Source organism: Rhipicephalus microplus, unplaced genomic scaffold (assembly GCF_043290135.1).
Source record: "Rhipicephalus microplus isolate Deutch F79 unplaced genomic scaffold, USDA_Rmic scaffold_20, whole genome shotgun sequence".
Lineage (NCBI taxonomy): Eukaryota > Metazoa > Arthropoda > Arachnida > Ixodida > Ixodidae > Rhipicephalus > Rhipicephalus microplus.
Window position 1 is genome coordinate 4,754,261 of NW_027464593.1, and position 22,020 is coordinate 4,776,280.

The 22,020-nt window shown below is 48.9% G+C and overlaps 1 protein-coding gene across 4 annotated transcripts in view; it reads right to left on the minus strand.

Annotated features, from left to right (window-relative positions):
• The window catches only part of LOC119181248 (ATP-dependent RNA helicase vasa-like), a 53,423-nt gene that overhangs the window by 29,972 nt on the left and 1,431 nt on the right, over positions 1–22,020 (minus strand). For 3 of the 4 annotated variants that reach the window (XM_075883687.1, XM_075883685.1, XM_075883686.1), the window contains exons 3-8: positions 19,701–19,765; positions 17,528–17,585; positions 15,223–15,485; positions 14,233–14,304; positions 12,649–12,726; positions 1,795–1,887 (exon numbers count right to left, since the gene is read on the minus strand). In XM_075883687.1, coding sequence (XP_075739802.1) covers positions 1,795–1,887; positions 12,649–12,726; positions 14,233–14,304; positions 15,223–15,485; positions 17,528–17,585; positions 19,701–19,765 — 629 coding nt within the window. The remainder of the gene's footprint in view (positions 1–1,794; positions 1,888–12,648; positions 12,727–14,232; positions 14,305–15,222; positions 15,486–17,527; positions 17,586–19,700; positions 19,766–22,020) is intronic. The other variant, XM_075883688.1, reaches the window with a different exon arrangement.

The following is a 22,020-nucleotide window of genomic DNA, read 5'->3' on the forward strand; positions in this document are numbered from 1 at the left end:
TTGTACGACAGCTTGTGGATGACGCGGGGGCACTCGTGCCACATATGCGTGGGGGCAGTGATCGAGCTCTTCACTGGCCTAGTGCTGGACTACGTGGTTTCAAGCAACTACTGTGCCGGGTGTGAGCGTGGACAGCATGAAGACGAACCGGCATATTGGGCTTGGCAGGACAGCCACGTGTGCCAAAAAAATGGTACAAAAAAAGCTCGCAAGCCGCCCCTTTCTAGCTTTGCAAGAAGTGGATGTCTACGGTTTCATAAAAGTACAAAAGGAGGACTGTGTCAATCACGTCCAAAAGCGTATGGGCCCTGCGCTACGCAATTTAGTACCAACACAAAAAGGAGGTGCCTGTGAAACCCTTGGAGGAAGGGGAAAGCTCACCGGGGACCTAATCACAAAGTTGAGTTTTTTACGGCAGGGCGCTAAAATCTCACAAAGGAGATGTTGACACCATGCACAGAGATGTGATGGAGAGTTATCACGTCACTTCTAATGATAGTCGAATCACAGCCTGTGTCTCACAGGCCCAGACTCTTGGTGCAGGCAGAACGCAGCTGCTGCCATAGGGAAGCCAGCTCCGAGGCACCATTACAATTGGCCTCAACATGTATGCAAGGCTCTTCTGCCAGTATATGAGCGCCTGTCTGATAAAGGGCTTCTAGAAAGGTGCCAAAGAGGTAAAACCCAGAATAGCAATGTTCATTCTATGATCTGGGCTTTGGCACCTAAGCAGTGCCATGCTTCACTGTTTGCGGTTGGAGCTGCAGTTGCCCGCTTCTAGTAATCAATCTTGCATCCGCTTACAGCTCTTAACTAAACCGTGACCGCAGAGCCGTGAACACGTCTCGAAGTAGTGATTTTTGACAGTTATGTCCTCGCGGCGCACAAGCAGCAGACGGCTATCTCCCGAAGCGAGCATCAGGCCAATGGCTAGGTTAGCTGGGGCAACATGGCGGCCACAGCCAATCAGGGACTTCGAAACGACTTTCAAATATCTGCTTTTTATGCGCTTGTTTTAAAATGGAAGAGCCAGCTGAGGCGGAAAATTTGAACAGGGAGAAAAGCTCTTTCTGATGAGCTTAAAGGCAAACTCCGGCGATTGTGGATCTCAATGGAATTCACTGGGTGCGTTTATTTGCACGCTGGCGCCATACATGCTAAGTTGCAGGTTTGAGCGTTTCGCAGTCTATTCAAATGAATTTTACACCTTGCCTCGAAACGCTCACATCACTTGTAAGACTTAATGGCAACATTGTGTGCGTGAAGAGTTTTGCCTGGCGGAAGGGACGAACTGTTGTGCCACTGCAGCGTCTGCTCTCTGCCATGGATTGTGCGGCTTTAGACGGCGCTTCCTTGGATGAGCGTGTGATTACCTTTTCTGTGTTGGTAGGCGCGCGATAGGTGCCAAGTGGTGTTGCGTTGTAAGGCACACACGATTCGCCATATATTCACCGTAACAGCGTAAGCGGTTTAGCCAACCGCCACCGACTGCGTGGACAGGTAGTGCCACCTGGCGGGCATTATGCGCAATCAGGCAGGTTCCGGTAGCGTCAGGCAAATCTTGCAGTCACACGTAAAAGCGCACGCGGTTGGGTTTCGGTATTGGGGGTTTTCGGTAAGTTACTTTTGAATCTTTTTAGCACTTCAGTTATCGGGAACAAGAAAAGAGTGCCTGAGAAACATAAAAACACCATTATCTTAATATTTTTGCCATTTTTCACAATACCAAAGCCGCGTCCACCCTTTAACACCCAAGGGTGGTTATGCACAGCTGCTTAGTAAGACCGTTCTCACCTTTGCCACCTGAGCGGCCTCCACCCCCCGAAGAAGAGTCTGCCTTAGGGCATTCACGGCTCATGTGCCCCTCCTCACCGCACTTGAAGCAGCCTGCAAAAACGACAAGTAGGCACAAGCGACATTGAGAAGGGCTATCAAATCATTAAGCACTCCTACTAGAAAGAGGAATAGTGTATTCGATAAGACTATCTGCCTCCACTCTTTGAACCCCCCCACCACCACCACCCTCTCTTTTGGCTTGTGAAAGCTGTCACAAGCCGTTCACAAAACAGTTGGACATAAAAAGTGATATGCTACCACGGAACATTATGGGGAGCTACTTAGAGGGGCTGCCTCACTAGTGGACACTATCAGAGCGAATTGGGTAGCTGCATGGTTGAGTTATTGCATGGTCTCAGATTATCTTGAGAGGCTGTGTTTGCCCCCATAAAAGCATCCATTCCACTTTCAAGCTGAGTGCCAAAAACGTTACGTTAAGGGGAGACTCTGGTCGAAAAGTCGCGGTTTTCCGGAAAATTTTCGCTTTTTTTTTTCCGGCTGTATTGGCATCCTTGGACTATAATCTATTACTTCTGAAAATATCAAGCTGAAATTCGCACGAGAAATTATCAAAAAATGCTTCCAAGTGGGCAGCGGTGACGCGAGAAATGCGCGAAAGTCGCGAAAAACGGCGAAGTTTGCGTCGTCCTGTCGCGAAAACGACGCGTTGGCCGCCATTTGCAATCGTGCACGCATGCTGCGAAGGCCGTATCCTTCATAATCCACTAGTAGCCAGTCTCGTGCCTTCACGCAGAATAAACAAAAAACGAGAAAAACGCATACGTCACGCGTTTTGAATATTGCGGCACACAGCGCGAGGCCGCCATTGGACGGCGGTGCGCTCCACGCTCCTCCCCCTCCTATCTCTCCGGCAAAAGAGCGAAGCCTCGGACGTCGCGATCGAGTCTTTCTGCGTTTCTCTGCATTTTTGCGTCATGGCAAGCCCGAAGAAGTGCAGTTCAGATAATCGAAAGTTCAGAACTCGCCACAAGTATCGAGGGAAACGGCGTCGGACGCTTCGCAAAGCGACAGCGAACGACGATGTCGCCCCCGACCAACGCCCCGACGCTCCGACTTCGGATAGGCTTAACACCGTCACCGAACCCTGCAACAGTGGTTGTGAAATAGCCGCTGCCATGGAATTCGTCAGTGCATCCCAAAGGAAGATTGGATTCTTCGAGAGTGAACGTAGATCGGTAGATGCTGCTACTGCGAACATGCTGCTTTGCGAAATCGATGCGCTGACGGCACTTGTGGCGGGTGCGCAATGCCCAACCTGCCGCGAACGGAAGCTCGGCGTGCGAGAGGCAGCTGGAAAGCGCAACGGACTTTCGGCATTCCTCGAACTGTGCTGTCAAAATTCTGATTACCCTGAATCTGCACTTTCGTTCACGCACACGTCGAGACGTACTGCTTCGGCCGGGGACCAAGGAACGAGCGCTCGTTTTGACAGCGGCAGCTCGCGTGACAGCTTTGCTGTAAACGTGAAGGCAGTTCTTGCAGCACTAGCTATAGGCGCAGGCCACGACCAACTTTCACGATTTTGTGCGATTCTCGGTCTTCCGAGCCCGATGCATCACAAGACATTCAACGGCATTTGCAAGAAGCTCCATGGTGCGGCGATGACGGCAGTGAGCAAAAACTTGCACCAGGCACGAAACATCACAAAGGACGCAGTCGGCGGCAGAGATGTGCCAGTCATGTTTGATGGCACCTGGCAGAAAAGAGGTCATAAAAGCCACAATGGAGTGGGCACAGTCGTGTCCCTGGACACGGGGCTCTGCCTCGATTTTGAAGTTCTTTCGAACTACTGCCATGCTTGCAGTATACACAGGGACCTTGGGGAGGATGAAGAGATAAGGCGAGCTTTTCATCTTCCAGTTTGCCAAAAAAACACTGACTGCTCATCCCATGCAATGGAACCTGCGGCAGCTGTCAATATATGGCAGAGGACCTTGCCTTATGAAACTCCACTGCGATTCACCAGCTTCCTAAGTGATGGTGACAGCAAGGCCTACACTGCAGTCTGCGAGGCAAATGTATACTGTGACACCCCCATTGACAAAGAAGAGTGCACGAACCACGTTGCAAAGCGCTTGGGAACTGCCCTACGGAAATTGGCAACGCCACTGCCACGAGGCGAAAAACTGAAAGATGCGACAATAATAAAACTACAAACATATTACAAGATCGCCATCACGAGCAACAAGGACAGTGTCCGAAATATGTACACTGTCATATGGGCATCGTATTTTCATTGCTGCTCCAGTGATGGTGCCAGTAGCCACAACTTTTGCCCCGCGGGACCAAATTCGTGGTGCAAGCACAAGCGTGCGGAAGCGCTGGGGGAGCCTGCACCACGCCACACCCCACTGTTGACGAAGGCTCAAGGATTGGCAATTATGCCTATCTACAAGCGCCTTACAGAGGAGAAACTCCTTATTCGGTGCCTTCATGGCAAGACACAGAATGCAGCCGAATCGCTGAACAGCAAGATATGGCTGCTATGTCCAAAAACAAAGTTCGCCTCCAGAACAACTGTGGAGACAGCCACCGCTCTTGCTGTACTCTGGTACAACAAAGGCCACAGGGGCTTTGAAGAAGTGCTCGAAGGCATTGGAATTCTCCCCTCACAAGATCTGGCCACACATGGTGACCACTGTGACGTCATGCGCATCAGGAAGATGAACCTGAAGCAAACTGCAGAAGCGAGGGCACACCGTCGCAACACAGCGAAGAGAGCTCGTGTTGAGGACACTGACCGCAAGAGCCGTTAAGGACCAAGCTATGGTGCAGGGGACTTCTAGACACTTGCAGTGCATTCAAGGCAAGGTACCGTATTTACACGATTGTAAGACGACCCTTTTTTTCAAATTTGACAATCCAATGTTGGGGGGTCGTCATAGAATCGAAATCGAACCATGTACCTTAGAATCGAAATCGAACCATGTATTGTCATCTCGAATAGTTTCCCGCTCAACCCAAAGCGCATAGTTTTCCGCGTGCTTATACAAAAGCTTTTTCTTTTTTTAGCATCTACTGCGCGCATTACGAGTGCCTTTATGACGAGCGCACGGCTCTTGAGGGAGCACCGGTAATCGATGGAAGAGCCGCCGTAGGGGGGTATTGGTAGTTGACGGAAGAGCTCCTCTTTGTGATACAATTTTCTAAGCGGGCGTGTCGCCGCGTGCTCCTGTCGCTTGTGTCCACGACCGGCTCTCTCGAGTCACTTCTGTCTGACATGAGTGCCGTAGGCTCGAAGAACACTCGGCGCTCGTTTACGGCAGCGTTTAAGCGGGCTGCTATTCTTCATGCGGAGGAAACCAACAACTGTGCAACAGGACGGAAGTTCGGAATCGGTCCTCTCCGCATGGGCGGCCGTCCCACGCGATGCCGTGGTGCGGTCGTTCGCGAAGTGTGGACTCACACTTGACGACAACGTGCTGTGGGACTGCAGCAGCAATGACGGCAGCAGCACCAGCGAGGACGACTCCAGCGACGATGAATAATCCTCCCCAACCACGTGAATAAATTTCCCTTGTGTAAAATGCGCGCGTTCTTTTTTTTTTTTTTTTTTGAGATGCGATTTTGGGGGGGTCGTCTTACATTCGAGTCGTCTTACAATCGTGTAAATACGGTACTTTTCATTGTGCCCCAATTTGATGCAAAAAGAATGATTTCCTAATAAATGCCAACTTTGCGAACTTTCAAACTTCTTTTTCTCATTTTCATTTTTTCTGACAGTTTCACGTTTTCCGGGCAGCCTTTTAGAAACTTATATTCATTGTATAGTAACGAAACTTGGCACACATATTCTTCAACACATGCAGAATGAAAATATCTACTCTAAATTGCAATGCCTACCAGCATTAGTTGTGAAAATATTAGCTTATTGTTTCAAGGGAGATTGAAAATAATAAGTCATTCAATACAATTTTTTTTTTCTTGGTTCCAATATTTCTGTGACATATCTATATAGATATTTGCACTTTTCAATCTACCAAGAGTCAAATAAGATCAGACACAGTGCTTTTCCTGAAAGTTTAGTACATAAAAGAGTGCCCGCAAAAAATGTAACTTTTTGCTATTGTCACGGGGTCGTGACGTGGCCGAAGACAGGAGACTTCGTGTTGGGATTTAACTGTTTATTTGGGCGAACCTGTGCCCGGTAAACGGAAAGTCCACTTACAGCAGCAGTCTCGCACAGATAGCAGTCTCGGACTGATAGCGGCGAACGAAGCGTCGGCCTTCGATCAACAACTCACAAGCGGCGAAGCGCGTCGGCATTTATACTCCCGCCGTCGAATGTTCTAGCGCTACCGCTGGCGGCGGCGTACGTTCCAGAACAATCTGTACCATTCGCACAGTGGGCGTGATCTTATCGAAATGATCTACTACAGTCCGGAACCCTCTCGAAAACTGCAGGCGCGGTTTGCGCTGAGAATCATGTGGTGTTTTGGGGACGATAACAAAAGCTTGGGGAATGGAACGTGGCATTGCCCCCCTCTGAAAAAGGCATCGTCTCGATGCTTTAACTAAAGATGAAGGTACAATAATAATGCAAGAAAGTACAATGAATAAATTACAATACAACAATAATACTAAAAAAGCACTGTTTCAGTTTGTTAACGCGCATGAAACGGCTTTAGGCGTGCGACATGGACGACTTCAGGTCGCGATCGGCGTCGTTGAGAGTTCGTGATGCCGTCGGGGACAACCTCGTAATCAAGTGGGCTGAGACGTCGAACCACCCTGTACGGTCCGAAGTACCGTCGCAGAAGCTTTTCACTTAGTCCACGTCGGCGTATCGGCGTCCACACCCAAACACGTTCACCGGGCTGGTATTCCACGAAGCGTCGTCGAAGGTTGTAACGGTGGCTGTCGGTCGTCTGTTGATTCTTGATACGGAGCCGCGCAAGTTGTCGGGCTTCTTCGGCGCGATGAAGGTACTCGCTCACATCGAGGTTTTCTTCGTCCGTGACGTTGGGTAACATGGCATGGAGCGTCGTTGTCGGGCTCCTTCCGTAGACCAATTTGTATGGAGATATCTGCGTCGTCTCCTGCACCGCCGTGTTGTATGCGAAGGTCACATACGGAAGAATGGCGTCCCACGTCTTGTGTTCGACATCGACGTACATTGACAGCATGTCGGCGATCGTCTTGTTAAGCCGCTCGGTGAGGCCGTTGGTCTGTGGGTGGTACGCTGTCGTCCGGCGGTGGTTTGTTTGGCTGTATGCCAAGATCGCTTGAGTTAAGTCGGCAGTGAATGCCGTTCCTCTGTCGGTGATAAGGACCTCCGGGGCGCCGTGACGTAGGACGATATTTTCGACGAAGAACTTAGCTACCTCGGATGCACTGCCTTTTGGCAGGGCTTTTGTCTCGGCGTAGCGGGTGAGGTAGTCGGTAGCTACCACGATCCACTTGTTTCCGAAAGCCGACGTCGGGAACGGCCCCAGTAGGTCCATACCAATCTGCTGGAAAGGTCGGCAAGGTGGATCTATTGGCTGCAGAAGTCCCGCTGGCCTTGTCGGCGGTGTCTTGCGTCGCTGACAGTCCCGGCATGTCCTCACATAACGAGTGACGTCGGTGGTAAGACGCGGCCAGTAGTACCTTTCTTGTGTCCTCGCGAGCGTGCGAGAAACACCGAGGTGCCCTGCCGTCGGATCGTCGTGCAGGGCATGCAGGAGTTCTGGTCGCAGAGCTGAAGGCACCACAAGGAGGTACTTAGCCCGAAGCGGTGAAAAGTTTTTCTTTTGTAGAAGACCGTTTCGTAGAAAAAACGACGCAAGTGCGCGCTTGAATACCTTCGGGACTTCGGCGGTCCTGCCTTCGAGGTATTCTATTAGGGCCTTAAGTTCCGGGTCGGCCCGCTGTCGTTCAGCGAAGTCGTCGGTAGTGATCGTTCCCAAGAAGTAGTCGTCATCCGGGTCGTCGGGTAGCGGTTGGTCGACAGGCGCACGAGAGAGACAGTCGGCGTCGGAGTGTTTTTTGCCGGACTTGTAAATGACAGTAATGTCATATTCTTGAAGTCTCAGGCTCCATCGTGCGAGGCGACCTGAAGGGTCCTTCAAAGTGGCTAGCCAACATAAGGCGTGGTGGTCGCTCACAACTTTGAAGGGCCTGCCGTAGAGGTATGGGCGAAATTTCGACGTAGCCCAGATGATGGCGAGGCACTCCTTTTCTGTTGTGGAATAATTTGCTTCTGCTTTGGATAGCGATCGGCTGGCGTAACTAATAACCCTTTCAAGTCCGTCAGCCCTCTGCACAAGAACGGCGCCAAGACCTACGCTGCTTGCGTCAGTATGTATTTCTGTCTCGGCGAATTCGTCGAAATGGGCAAGTAACGGAGGCGTCTGGAGGCGATGTTTAAGCTCCTGGAAAGCGTGTTCCTGTGGCGTTTCCCACTTGAACTCCACGTCGGCCTTGGTAAGGTTAGTGAGAGGATCGGCGATGCGGGCGAAGTTTTTCACGAACCGCCTATAATAGGCGCACAGGCCCAGAAATCGGCGCACGGCTTTCTTGTCAGTGGGCGGCGGGAAGTCGGCGATGGCGGCTGTTTTCCGTGGATCAGGACGAACTCCAGACTTGCTGATAACGTGCCCCAGAAACAAGAGCTCTTCATACGCAAATCTGCACTTTTCTGGCTTCAGAGTGAGTCCGGAAGTCTTGATGGCTTGAAGTACAGCTTCAAGGCGCCGAAGATGCTCGTCGAAATTCGAGGAAAACACGACGACGTCGTCCAAGTACACAAGGCAAGTCTGCCACTTCAATCCTGCCAGTACTGTATCCATAACGCGTTGAAAAGTTGCAGGCGCTGAGCAAAGGCCGAAGGGCATCACCTTAAACTCGAAGAGGCCGTCCGGTGTTATAAACGCCGTCTTCTCTCGGTCTCTTTCGTCGACTTCGATTTGCCAATAGCCAGTCTTGAGGTCCATTGACGAAAAGTACTTGGCGTTATGGAGCCGATCAAGTGCGTCGTCTATTCGTGGGAGAGGATACACGTCCTTTCTTGTGATTTTGTTCAGGCGGCGATAATCGACGCAGAAACGTAGGGTCCCATCCTTTTTCTTCACTAACACCACGGGGGATGCCCATGGGCTCTTGGACGGCTGGATAATGTCATCCCGCAGCATTTCATCAACTTGTCTCTTCATGGCCTCACGTTCTCGCGTCGAAACCCTGTACGGACTCTGACGGAGTGGTCTGGCATTTTCTTCGGTTATTATGCGATGTTTCGTGATTGGGGTCTGCCGAATTTTCGATGACGACAAAAAGCAATCTTCGTATTGCAGGAGCAGGGCCTTGAGCTGTTCTTGCTTATCGTTCGGAAGTCTGGGATTGACGTCGAAAGCTATGGGAGGGGCTTGGTTCCTCTGAGCAGGTTCCGCAGAATCGGCGAGGGCGAAAGCACTGGTGGCTTCGACAATTTCTTCGATGTATGCGACTGTTGTTCCTTTGTTCACATGTTTGTACTCATTGCTGAAATTCGTGAGCATAACCGTTGCTTTGCCTCCCCGCAGCTCTGCAATTCCTCTTGCGACGCAAATATTTCGGGTGACCAACAGATGCTGACTGCCTTCAACGACGCCTTTGAAGTCGGGCGATTCAGGAGCGCCGACTGAAATAATGACGCTTGAGCGAGGCGGAATGGTGACTTGTTCTTCCAGCACATTCAAGGCATGGTGTCCAGACGGCGTGCGCGGCGGTAGTGCTTCTTCTGTGGATAACGTTATCGACTTTGTTTTTAGGTTGATGACAGCACCATGGAGGCATAAGAAGTCCATGCCAAGGATGACATCTCTCGAGCAACGCTGTAGGACTATGAAGTCTGTAGGATAAATACGGCCGTTAATGGTGACTCTCGCTGTGCAGATTCCTGCAGGCGTTACGAGATGACCTCCGGCTGTGCGGATTTCAGGGCCTTTCCAAGCTGTCCTAACTTTCTTTAACTTCGCGGCGAACGACCCACTGATGACAGAATAGTCGGCTCCAGTATCGACGAGAGCGGTCACACTGTGGCCGTCGATAAGAACGTCGAGGTCGCTAGTTCGCCGTCTCGCATTACAGTTAGGGCGTGGCGTCGGGTCACGGCTGCGTCGGCTTGTTCCGCTGCTTCCATGTTGCGTCGTCAGGCCACCTTCAGTAAGTGAGCTTTCACCGTCAGGGCTTTGCCTGGTTGGCGTTGCGTTCGGAAAGCTCCGTCGCGGCGTCGTCGTCGTCGGAGGATCTTCAGTAGTTCGTCGCACAGCAACCGCACCTCCACCGGTTGCTGCCCTTAGTTTCCCGGATACGGGCTAGGAGACCGGCCCCGCGTTGGGCCAGAGTACTGTCGGTGGTGCGGTGACGTGCGGCGGCTGGGCGACGGCGAACGCGAAGGGCTTCGTGGTGTCCACCGAAATCCTGTCAGGTAGTCGGCGATGTCACGTGGTCGTTCTCCTGGCTGCGGACGTGGTGCATCGACGGCGAAGCCACGCAGTCCCATCTGTCGGTACTGGCAACGGCGGTAAGTGTGCCCGGCCTCGCCGCAGTGGTAGCACAGTGGGCGGTGGTCAGGGGTGCGCCAAACGTCGGTTTTCCTCGGCGCACTGCGCTGGCCCGCTGGTGAACGGTAGGTCGTCGGTGGGGGTGGTGGCGGCGGTGGTGTCTGGCGACGGAAGTGCGATGGGGCGGCGTTTTGGCGTGGACGGGGAGGAGCGTTGTGGCGCACTGCAGCGGCGTAGCTCATAGTTTCTGGCTCGGGCAGCGGTGTATGGGGAATTCGAAGTGATTGCCGAACTTCTTCTCGCACAATGTCGGCGATCGAATCCACTTGAGGTTGCGCCGAAGGCAACAGTTTGCGCAGCTCTTCCCGCACGATCGCTCGGATCGTTTCACGCAGGTTTTCGGAGTCACTGGTTTGAGCAGCAGCGCATTCTGGAGTCAGGCGACGATTATACTGTCTGGTGCGCATGTCAAGGGTTTTTTCGATGGTGGTCGCCTCAGATACAAATTCTTGGACGGTGTTCGGTGGATTCCTCATTAGTCCCGCGAAGAGCTCCTGTTTGACCCCTCGCATGAGGAAACGAACTTTCTTCTCCTCAGGCATGTCTGGGTCAGCGTGACGAAATAGGCGGGTCATCTCTGTGAAAATTCCAACCTTCTCATTCGGTAGCTGAACCCGGGTCTCTAGTTGAGCAGCGGCCCTTTCTTTGCGAGCAACGCTCGCGAACGTTTGCAGAAATGCGCCGCAGAAGACATCCCACGTTCGGAGCGCGGACTCACGATTCTCTAGCCAGGTCCTTGCGGTGTCTTCCAGGTAGAAGTACACACGCCGGAGCTTTTCTTCGTTGTCCCAGTGGTTGAGGGTGCCCACACGGTCGTATGTTTCTAACCAGGACTCCGGGTCTTCGAACGATGACCCATGGAAAATTGGTGGTTCCCTGGGTTGATGCATGACCATCGTGGGCAGGGATGCGGCGGTTGTCATTGTCGCTGCAGTCGCGGTCATGGCCTTGGTCTTCCGCGCCTCGTCTTCTAGAATCCCGTACTCCGGTGGTAGCCCTTGCTGTCGGCGGCTTGTTCGCTGCTCCTGGTTGGCGTCGGTGTCTTCTCCGCGACGTGGGCTGGGTTCACGGCTTGACGGGGGCGTGCGGTACATGAAAGAAGCAGCACCTCCACCAGATGTCACGGGGTCGTGACGTGGCCGAAGACGGGAGACTTCGTGTTGGGATTTAACTGTTTATTTGGGCGAACCTGTGCCCGGTAAACGGAAAGTCCACTTACAGCAGCAGTCTCGCACAGATAGCAGTCTCGGACTGATAGCGGCGAACGGAGCGTCGGCCTTCGATCAACAACTCACAAGCGGCGAAGCGCGTCGGCATTTATACTCCCGCCGTCGAATGTTCTAGCGCTACCGCTGGCGGCGGCGTACGTCCCAGAACAATCTGTACCATTCGCACAGTGGGCGTGATCTTATCGAAATGATCTACTACAGTCCGGAACCCTCTCGAAAACTGCAGGCGCGGTTTGCGCTGAGAATCGTGTGGTGTTTTGGGGACGATAACAAAAGCTTGGGGAATGGAACGTGGCATTATTGTTTATGGCATAACTCAATAATTATAGCAGCTACACAAAAAATGATTGCATATTTGAAATCTGCATGAAAAACTATACTAATAACAAGTCTCTATTACTAACAAGTATTATTAACAATATTAATAACAAGTCTCTATAACAAGTCTCTATTACTAGAAATAAAAAAAAAACTTTTTCGAGGAGCGTCTCCCCTTAAAATGACTGCAAATTAGGTGAAAATCATGGGGGGGGGGGGCCTTTTTCATTCACTAATTTTTTTTATTTTCCAGAAATAAAAATTTAAATATCAAATTCTGGATGGTCAGGACCTGGGCTAAAAGCTGTAATCGAACAGCTTGACTGGGGCCTAGAAGACAGCCGGAAAAACTTATTTAACACAAATATCCTAAAAAAACCCATTAAAATAACGTTCGAAGTGTCATAGACACGATATTTCTTCAAACGAAACACTGTTGAACAACAAACAATTCCATTCTCATAAAGTTACTAAGAGATGGCAATACGACAATTATTAAAGGGGATTAATAAAATAAATCATACCCACAATTTTAGCAGTATACACAAACATTGCAATCGTCACAACATAGAGAGAAAAAAACTATTATACAGTGGGAGACTACAAGTTTATGAATGATTGAAATGCAAAAACATTAACCCAGTAATAAAAAAATGAGTGGCAAAACAACAGCTCCCCAGCAGCTGATACCACTATATAGCCTTGCGCGCACACATGCTCACCTCTTCCACGACCGCCTGATGAATCTGCGTTTGGGCAATCCCGGCTCATATGTCCTTCCTGATTGCACTTGAAACATGCTGCAAGAGAAGCCACTGTGAGAACCACCACCACACCCTGTTCTGCCTGCTGCCCTCTCTGCTTTCAGGTGCATCAGTGCCAGACAGCCTTCCCCTTTTACTACTAGAAAACTTCCAGGAAAGTCAACTTTAGGTTCGAACCAAAGTGAAAGTAACAAGCACGATTAAGTTTGTAAATGTCTGACAAATGTGCCAAGCTTCCAAAAATCTGCTCTTGCAGCAAGTTACAAATGCTAAGCCCTGACAACAGAGATGGCAGCAAGCCTGCCGTACACATGCAGGCATGTCACTGCAAGCACATAAGCCAGTAAGAAAACCAAGTTGATGCCAAAGCACACTTAGTAGCTCACTATACTCTGCGACAACTTTTCTTGGCATTGGAGCGAAGGCTACAGAGCCAAACCCCGTGCATCCTGCCATTAGTGAAAGTAGTTCTACATTAGCGCCCATACTTTGTAGGGTCTCAAACTGGCGAGAGAGCACCACGCTCTTAGGGTGAACCGACACAGCCGACGCAGTCTGAACGAGCTAAGCCAACAACACACATTTATTTAAATACATTTTGAACAATAATATCAGCCAAATTATAACATCAATTGCGATAAACACGCTAAACAACACAACGAACACATTCAAGGCGACACTCACAAGGGTCCCAGCAGAGAGCATGCGGTGCCGTGTGCGCCAAACGCCACGCGCAAAGGACTTGCTTAATTCTCACGTGTCACCACCAAGGCTAGCTAGCCGCCAGGGGTCACCGCCGGCGCTAGCAATCTATGATGATAGTGGTGATAGATATTCGCGAACACAACGCCATCTACCGCTTAATAGTTGAGACTTTGAAATACAGCTTCTGCACGAGACACGTGCGCCACTCGGTGCAAACTTTACAGGGAGTCAGCACCCGCACAACTTTTAACATGAAATACAAAAGTTCCTCCTTTATTTTCTACATGGAGCTATTTGAGACAGGGCGCAGCTAACACAAGTAGGATAATTGTATTTTTTTATAATTTATTCCTTACGACTGCATTTTTGAATGCGCGAGAAAGTCCCGCCTTTTTACATTATCGCAAACACTAAGCGGCGTCTGCGTTTACATGAAACGCTGATTGTTCGCCCCCGTCACTTTTAGCTACGTTACTAGACGCACGCCAAAACGAACTACGGGTAGGGCTACATGTCTAGAAGCTCCGCCACCTTTTAGTGTTAAGAAAAGTTGTCGCTGAGTATACAACAGAGGATCTGGTGCAGACTAAAGAACCAGGTGGAGAAAAACTATACTGGTATGCAGTGAAACCAGGTGCAGCGTACAACTGGCAAGTAGCAGGTCAAGGAGGCAGGCGGGAAATGTACACAGCCTTGCAACATGGGGACAGGCCACTCCAGCTACAACCACGCAGCCCAGACAAAAGACACAGACCAGTTAGCCCCCACAAAGCAAGCAAGCAACCACAACAAGGAGGTTTGTTTGCGAAAGCGCGGATGGCGTTTACCGCTTCACACCTCGGCCACCTGTGGGACGCTTGTCGTTACGACCTCCGCCACCTCCGCCTCGATTGTCCCAGCCGGAGCGTGCTGTGGTACATACGCACGTGCTTGTCATACACTGCAGCCACAAACTGACAAGCAAGATGTGCATTCGCGCACGACACAGCACAGTGCCACTACCTGTGCTAGAGGAGTCAAAATCAGCTCTTGAGAGCCCTCACTGCTGTCAAATTGCACCAATGCACACCAGAACACTAATTTGCTGGAGCAGTTGGATACAACTGCACAATATGATTGTGAGAGACGCCGTAGTGGAGAGATCCGGAAATTTTATCACTGCGATATTTCATCACTGTGATAATGGAGAAAAGAAACACTGATTAGAACAACTGATTGGGTCATTATTGCGACAACCACCACCTGCTGCTGCTTCCCTGAGAGAGCCGCCGCCACCCGTCCCTGCCCCGTCGCGCTGCAGCGGCCGCAACTGCAAGTACAGCTGACACTCTCTCCCACAGAAAGCCGCTAGACATAGAAACAAAAACAAGTGTCCGTGCAATTTGCACAGTTTTTGTTGGACAAATATTGAAAACTGAAGAATCGGGCTGCTGAAGCCTTGGTTGCCAACAATAAGATTGTGGCAAGATGGACGATATCGTAGAACTTTGCTGTCAAATGAAGACGAAGTAGACGAAAACAGAGCCCGGCGGACGCACACTTTTTGTTGTTTCTTCCTTTACCATGGACGCTGCCGCCCAGCGTTACAATTGTTATTGCAAGGGGTTTATCACCTTGTGGCGCAGCAATGACGCAAGTTTGACAAAGAACCCTTTGGATCAGTATGGGACAGGTGCATTTCTGTGAGCATCACCTTTGGTATGGCGAGGACATGCCCACTCTCGCGTCAACCCTTGCCGATGCTCATGTCTGGTGCTTCTTTGGCAGAACAAAAACGTAGATTGACAGTGTAGCTGTTAAAAATAAGAGACCAAAAATGAGACTGACCTCTGCTGCCTCCTCCTCCTCCGGAACGGCCACCCCCGAAACTGCCCCCACCGCCGAAGCTGCTCGAGCCTCCCCCAAAGCTTGAACTCTGCTCCTCCTTCCACCCGCTACTACTGTCTTCTTGCCACGGGTCATCTGAGGGTGCCGTGCTCGCACCATTGTTGTCCCCAGCTCCATCGTTCCAGCCAGAGCTGTCCGCACCATTGGTACTGCCCCAGCCGGACTGTGTCTGCGCACCATTGGACTGGCCTCCCGAGCCCCAGCTGCAGAGCATGGGGATCCCATTGCACTGGGCATTGCTGTCGCACATAAAGCTAGCACAAAACCAACAATTCCGCAGAAATATTTTTCAAACACAGAAAACGTAGCGGTTGCTGGACAAGACTGTGCGAGCCACAAAACCAACGAGGTGTGCTTCGTAAACCAGCAACACAATAGCATAGCCAGCACACATACTAATGTCAAACAGGGGCAACACAGCAATACGGCAATTGACGAGACGCAGCAATTGACGAGACCAAGCAATACTGTCGCATAATCTGGGCATCATAACTGAAAAACTAAGGATATGGGTATCGATGCTTCTGTAGGGCGAGCTGAAATTTGGTGCCACATTATATCAAGGTTCCACATTATATCCGTGGGTTTCTGCCAAATCCACTATACAATCATTAAGAAAACCGTAGTGGAAATTTCTTTTATTGTGCGCTGAAATTACGTAATACTACTCTTATTTTGTCCCCTTCACAATACTTTCGCTTGGATGGAACCGGCAACCTGCATGTCAGAAGCTGTAGAGTTATTCAATCATATCAGTTGCAAGACTGTGTTCCAAAACCTGGACACACCATTAGCCGACCTAGCAGAAGTGAACAGATCGTCGCACTATCTAGGAGCGACAATACCAACTACTGCATCGCCACTTGTGCGTGCACTTGTGCGTGCAAGGCTGCTAAACGCCGCACGCAACACTGGCGTCGACGCCTCATAAATGGCCTTAGCTTATACGGCGCCCGCCGCTGTTGTCCACTGTATTCCTTAAAGCCGGGTCAAAGTGTCAAGCCCGGTCAAAGCGTCAAGTTTTATTTCGTCGGAGGTGGTGCTTGCGATTTCATGCTACAATGGTTTTAACACTGTGCCCTGATTATTTCTATTTCTCCTCGTTTGAAAATGTGCACTTGAGTCTGATTGCTCACGAGAAGTTTGCCGAATCCTTTCAACTGTTCCGCTCTGCGGTTCCTGATGCGTCACTAACACGATCGAGTGATGGTCGCACAAACACAAGACAGATATGGTAGAGTGCATATCAAAGCGCAACCGTACCGATCAGTACTTACCGCGAATTGGCCGCTTTGTCTTGCACGCAGCGATCAAATTTTACTAATCGCAAACTCAATGAGAGACTGGCTGGGATACCATATAATTATAAAAGCCCGATGACAAGAAAGTGGGAACATTGAGCATTGCTTTTACTTGCAACTAGCACTGCAAGCTCTCTTTTCTTTTGAGTTGCGATGTTCGTGGAGTCTTTCCAATGGCACCTGCGTTTGCTGCTCGAACAACATAGTCTGCTGCCGTTGACAGACTTGCAGGTTGGATCCACCTGGATCCAAGCTGCATCCAGCTTCATCACGCCTTGCCGCTCACTATTTTGCCGAAATGTAAACATTGTGGGCTCGCCACAATGCCGACTTCGCTGTACTGTCCATTATGCTGTGTACCACACAAACACTCCGCTTATAGCTATGTTACTTCTAGCGCAATGCGGAAAACACGAAAAAGGACAGCATCAAGAGAATGAGCAGCTCCTCTCTTCTTTATCACGTCTCCACCAATGCGAGATAGTAACATGTTCCGCACCCTTGGGTACCAACTCATAAGAACAAATTCTATGCACTGCCATGCTGTTTGGGAGAATGCGGCGGCACTCACAATCTTGCTAAAGGCAAAAACAAAATATTGCATTTTATAGTTAGTTTTGTTGTTAAGAGCCATTTCGGCCAAAGCCAAATTCGTATTTTGATACATGGAGCCTATGGGGAGTTTCGCAACTCATACGATTGAATAACTGAGAAGCTGCACACTAACCACAATACCTCAGAGCCAATTTTTCAAATGGGAAGATGCTGGCTCCAGCTACATTTGAAACATTCTCTAGTGAAAGGCTGCACTGTGCAGATGCATGCATGAAGAGCTGTTAGATGCCCTTCCTGTAAATTCATTCATTGTGCATACACATTCCCAAAGCAAGGCAAAGAGAGAATATGCAACAGGCATACGAGCATCAACACCACGACATACTCACCCCGAGGAGTCTGTCGAGGTGGTTGTGGTCCCCCAGCCATTGTTTGCCGGGTCAGCACCTGCAGCGGCAAGGTGCTCTCACAATGTGGCTGCAATCAAAGGCAACTCTTCCCGGAGGGCCCTCTATGCATTAGTGGTACGGAGGCCTCAAAAGTTGTCAAGAATTTCAGAGTCGCAGCATTCCCATTATAGAGCTAGTTGCATGTACAGTCTACAATCATAACAGATCTGCGTACAGCAGACATTCGGATACAACAGAACATTATTCTGCCATGTTTGGTTTGTATATTGAATTGATGAAGTGAATTTCGCTTTGACGAACCAACATGCAACGGACAAACAGCTGCACCAGACAAACTTACACGAGACTTCGTACAAGGAGGATTGGACAGCTGCTAAGTGGGGTGCGATAATCGTTCTTCAAAAAGTGTGCATCTGCATGGCGCGCAACACTACAATATCCGCAAACTGGTCGCCATGACTGTCCGATTGATATGTGGGGTTTTTTAACGTGAACCCAAATCAGAACCTAAATCATTTCCGCCTCTATCTGAAATTCAGCTGGCGCAGCCGGGATTCGATCCCACGACCTGCGGGTCAGCAGCCGAGTACCTTAGCCACTAGACAGCCGCGGCGGTGCGCCGTTGCTGTTTGCACAAATGTGAGTTTATTTGTGCAGCTATAAAAAAAAATTTATGTACCATGAGTGGCTATTGATTATTCATTACCAGCCAGGCTACAACTGTTAAAAAAATGCTGCAACAGCAAATGCGTGGACATCTCACTGCTCGCATTTTTTATTTTTTAAATCATGGTAGCATCTCCTTAATTGTTGTGCAGAACTTGGCGATCGAGTTGCGCCCGGCAGAGGACAAATGGCGCAGCCAGCAGAGATACTGGCATGCACATGAATTTCATGAGCTTCCACATCTCAACTATCGGTCACAATAACACTAAAACAGCTGTACAATTAAGATTACCCTTTCAACTTGAAAACTTTCCTCCAGCAGCCTGGTGCGTTCGAATGAATTTAGCCTTCAACTGAAGAACCATGCTGGGGAAACCAGCCACACAGTGAGAAGCAATAATCTTTGGCCACATGTTGGTAGGAACATGGCCAAGGTCATCCTAAATGCGATGAGATGACCCGGATGACACTGCTGCAACCAACTCTGCCAGGTGACGTTTGCAGCTTCATCAAAATTCACAAGCTCTTTCTATTAACTATGATTGTTAAATTAAAAAAATTACTAATACTGCTAACAACCATGACTGATCCAGGAAAGCAGGTCATTTCAAAGCCACCCTTGAACTATATTCTGCTACAAATTACTGCGAAGGCAATCACATGATAATGACACTACGAGCCAGTTTTAAATCGAGGCAGATTTAAAATTAAGATACATTTCTTAATCTAGAAAGATGTTTCCTTACTTTATAGTTAAAGGATCCTGAACAACGAAATTGCTAACTCTGATGTTCCTCATTTTAACTGCTCTGTATAAGTACATGCTCATTATTGGTGGCAAACGATGCCTTGTTTCCATTTGAACCAAGCATGAGTGCTCGTACAAATTTGTAAAGTCTCTTGACATCACCGTTATAGCTCCGGGAGGCCCGCCCAAGATGGCAGAGTTGCGGTAGCTGAGTCCCATAGAATTTCCTGAAAATAACTAGAGGGAACTCAGGTGCTGCGACCGTTCAGCGACCATGGGAATGATGGGTCTGGGCCGGCAGTTTATAGAGACTCCAAAATCTGCCATAATGATGCTAACATTAATTACAAAGCATATAAGAGCACTAATGATTATATTTCCCAATTATAAGCAGCACTGCCCTCAAATGCCTTCATACCTACACTGCTCTAGGCAGATGGCCTACCACAACCCTATCGCAGAAAACTATGGTAATCTAGCAACTGCTCCAGCTTACACCTCGTGCATTCTGGAAGCAAAGTTAAGTTACAAGCAGAAAAGTGTGCACTACCACCACAATCTCATGGAAAGCTCACATGATTTGAAGTTTTTGCCTCTGAAAGCCCAAAGTGTGCACCACCACCACAATCTCATGGAAAGCTCACATGATTTGAAGTTTTTGCCTCTGAAAGCCCATTATAGCCATGCTTCTTGGAAGCAGTAGGATAAAAAGAGAAACCCCAAATGGTATTAACTCACCAGGCTGCCTTGTGGCTGGTGCTCCTCCTGTCACAGGCTTGGCGGCACCGCGGCCTCGGCCCAAACTGTAAATAGGAAGCCTCCCCATCAGCTTCATGGTACAACAACTTCAAACATGTGGTTTCCAGCATACCCTATCATAAAACCATTTTTTCTACCTTACGTCTCAAAGGATCCAAGTAAATGAGGAAGGGCACAGCAACAGGAACAAGGGTTTCTCTGAAAACGTCAGTTGAGAGCCACACTAAGAGAATGCTTGAAAAATCCACCACGACCTGCAGTAGCAAGTTGCTGTCATGCATTTTGTGAGATACCGGTAAACAACTAGTCAACTCTTCACAGTGCATATGGTTTTTTTTTTTTTTTTGCCAATTCAATTGAACACACACACCAAATTCCAAATGGCACCACACAATTCCGACAGCACCACACACTGCAGGTGTGCCACAGAGAAAAATATATGGCGGCTGCATTACTGTGCAAGCTGACAAAGCGCGTCACACGGGAAAGTTCCCACTGCTCTGTTTACTAAAGCGTCAATGATTATAAAGCGTAGAAGAGGGAAGTTTCCTCAACGTGCAGAATCTCGCAGGAATACTCGACCCTGTGGACAACATGTGCACCACTGTCTGCAGAGTCTGCCTTCCTGCTTGTTAATACATTCTATACGCCTCGTCTGCAACACATTCTGTCAGGATGTTTCCAGTATCGGATAAGCACAGCAACAGTGAAACACGGAAAGCAGAGGGGTCATGCAATTATTTGAGAACCTGTTTGTTCAATTAAACCGAGTTTTGAGCATTGCCAGCCTTTTCACAGCCGATGTTTACTGCGAGCATAATTGCGCCACGCAAAACTGATGGACGATTGACATGCTGTGCCCCTGAAATGCTTTATTAAAAAAGCCTGTGCTCCTCTACAAATCATTAAGTTTCTTCACATTTGGTCAAGACATCAGCTGAAGAATCTTGCTATGCCTGCAAGTACGCACCTACTCCTTGCTTAACCTCTTCTCCACGAAAGAACACTGCCAGAAGGAGAGAAGCCGATAGACCATTTGCAAAAGAGTTACTATGCATGCAAAGCCATTCTTTTTTCCATTCACCATTGAATGGTAATACAATTTTAACACAAACTCCGTTCTTGGCCCGCTTCTGTTCCTAATCTGTATCAATCACCTTCCTGCTCAAATTTCATCAGCCATCTGTTCGTGGATGACTGCATTCTGTACAGACGTATATCTCTCTACTACGAACTATCGGGCGTTACTGCAGGACGATTTAACGTTAATCCAAAACTGGTGCTCGATCTCGCTCATGCAGTTAAATGCATCAAAATGCAATTTCATGCACGTAACCCATAAGAAACATCACCTACACGATAAACAATGCTAAGCTAGCACAGGTGGAATCTTACTTATAGGTACCTCAGCGTATAAATCTGATAATTTAAGTTGGTCTGAACATACCACATCACTTTCTGCAAGGGTTTGTAGATTAGGTTTTATCAGACTGTCACTTACATTTGCTTTGCCTGCCGTTAAGACAAATGGCACACGAAACATTCATACACATTAAACTTGAATACGCATCCTTTACCTGGAACCCCCATCAAGAGTACCTAATCCAGGAGTTATAGGCAATACAAAACCAAACTGCTAGTTTTATAACTTAATTTTAGACTCTGCATCACTAAGAAAAACTTCGATTCGTCTTACCCCTCTGTCATCCCATCACAAAATAGCAAGTCTCTGCCTTTTCCATAAACTGTATTATAACTTTCCTCAACTACGCATTTCTACCAACTGCCATATCAGATTGGAATGCACTTTGTGACATGTGATTGTTATCAGCAGTTTGAATAGCAGCCCTGTTCTTTGAGAGTGTCTGCCTCCTAATTTTCTTGTTTTCTTTTTTCTTGCATTTTTTGCTTTGTTTTTCCAACCAGTATTTATGCCTCCTTGTCACCCCCAGTTACCTATCGTTACAACCCGCCCTGAAGTAATGCTCCACGAGGAGCCCTTAAAAGTAAATGATGATGTCTCCTGCCTTTCCTTTATTTGGTTTCTTGTGTTTTCTTGTTGCACAGGGCTAGTGTGCAATTTACTAAACACCGTATCGAAGAAACTGATGAACTGCCAGCCTACATACTCAAATTAAAGCAAAACATCACTCAGGCCGTTCTTTTGCAACAGGCTAACACAGTTGTAGGCACAGCTGCAGCAAGATCACCAAGATGGGAAAATTATGTTGTATGATGAACTTCCCAAACACCAACCAGTTCCCAAGACAACCAACCCACCAATATGCATAACTAGCTT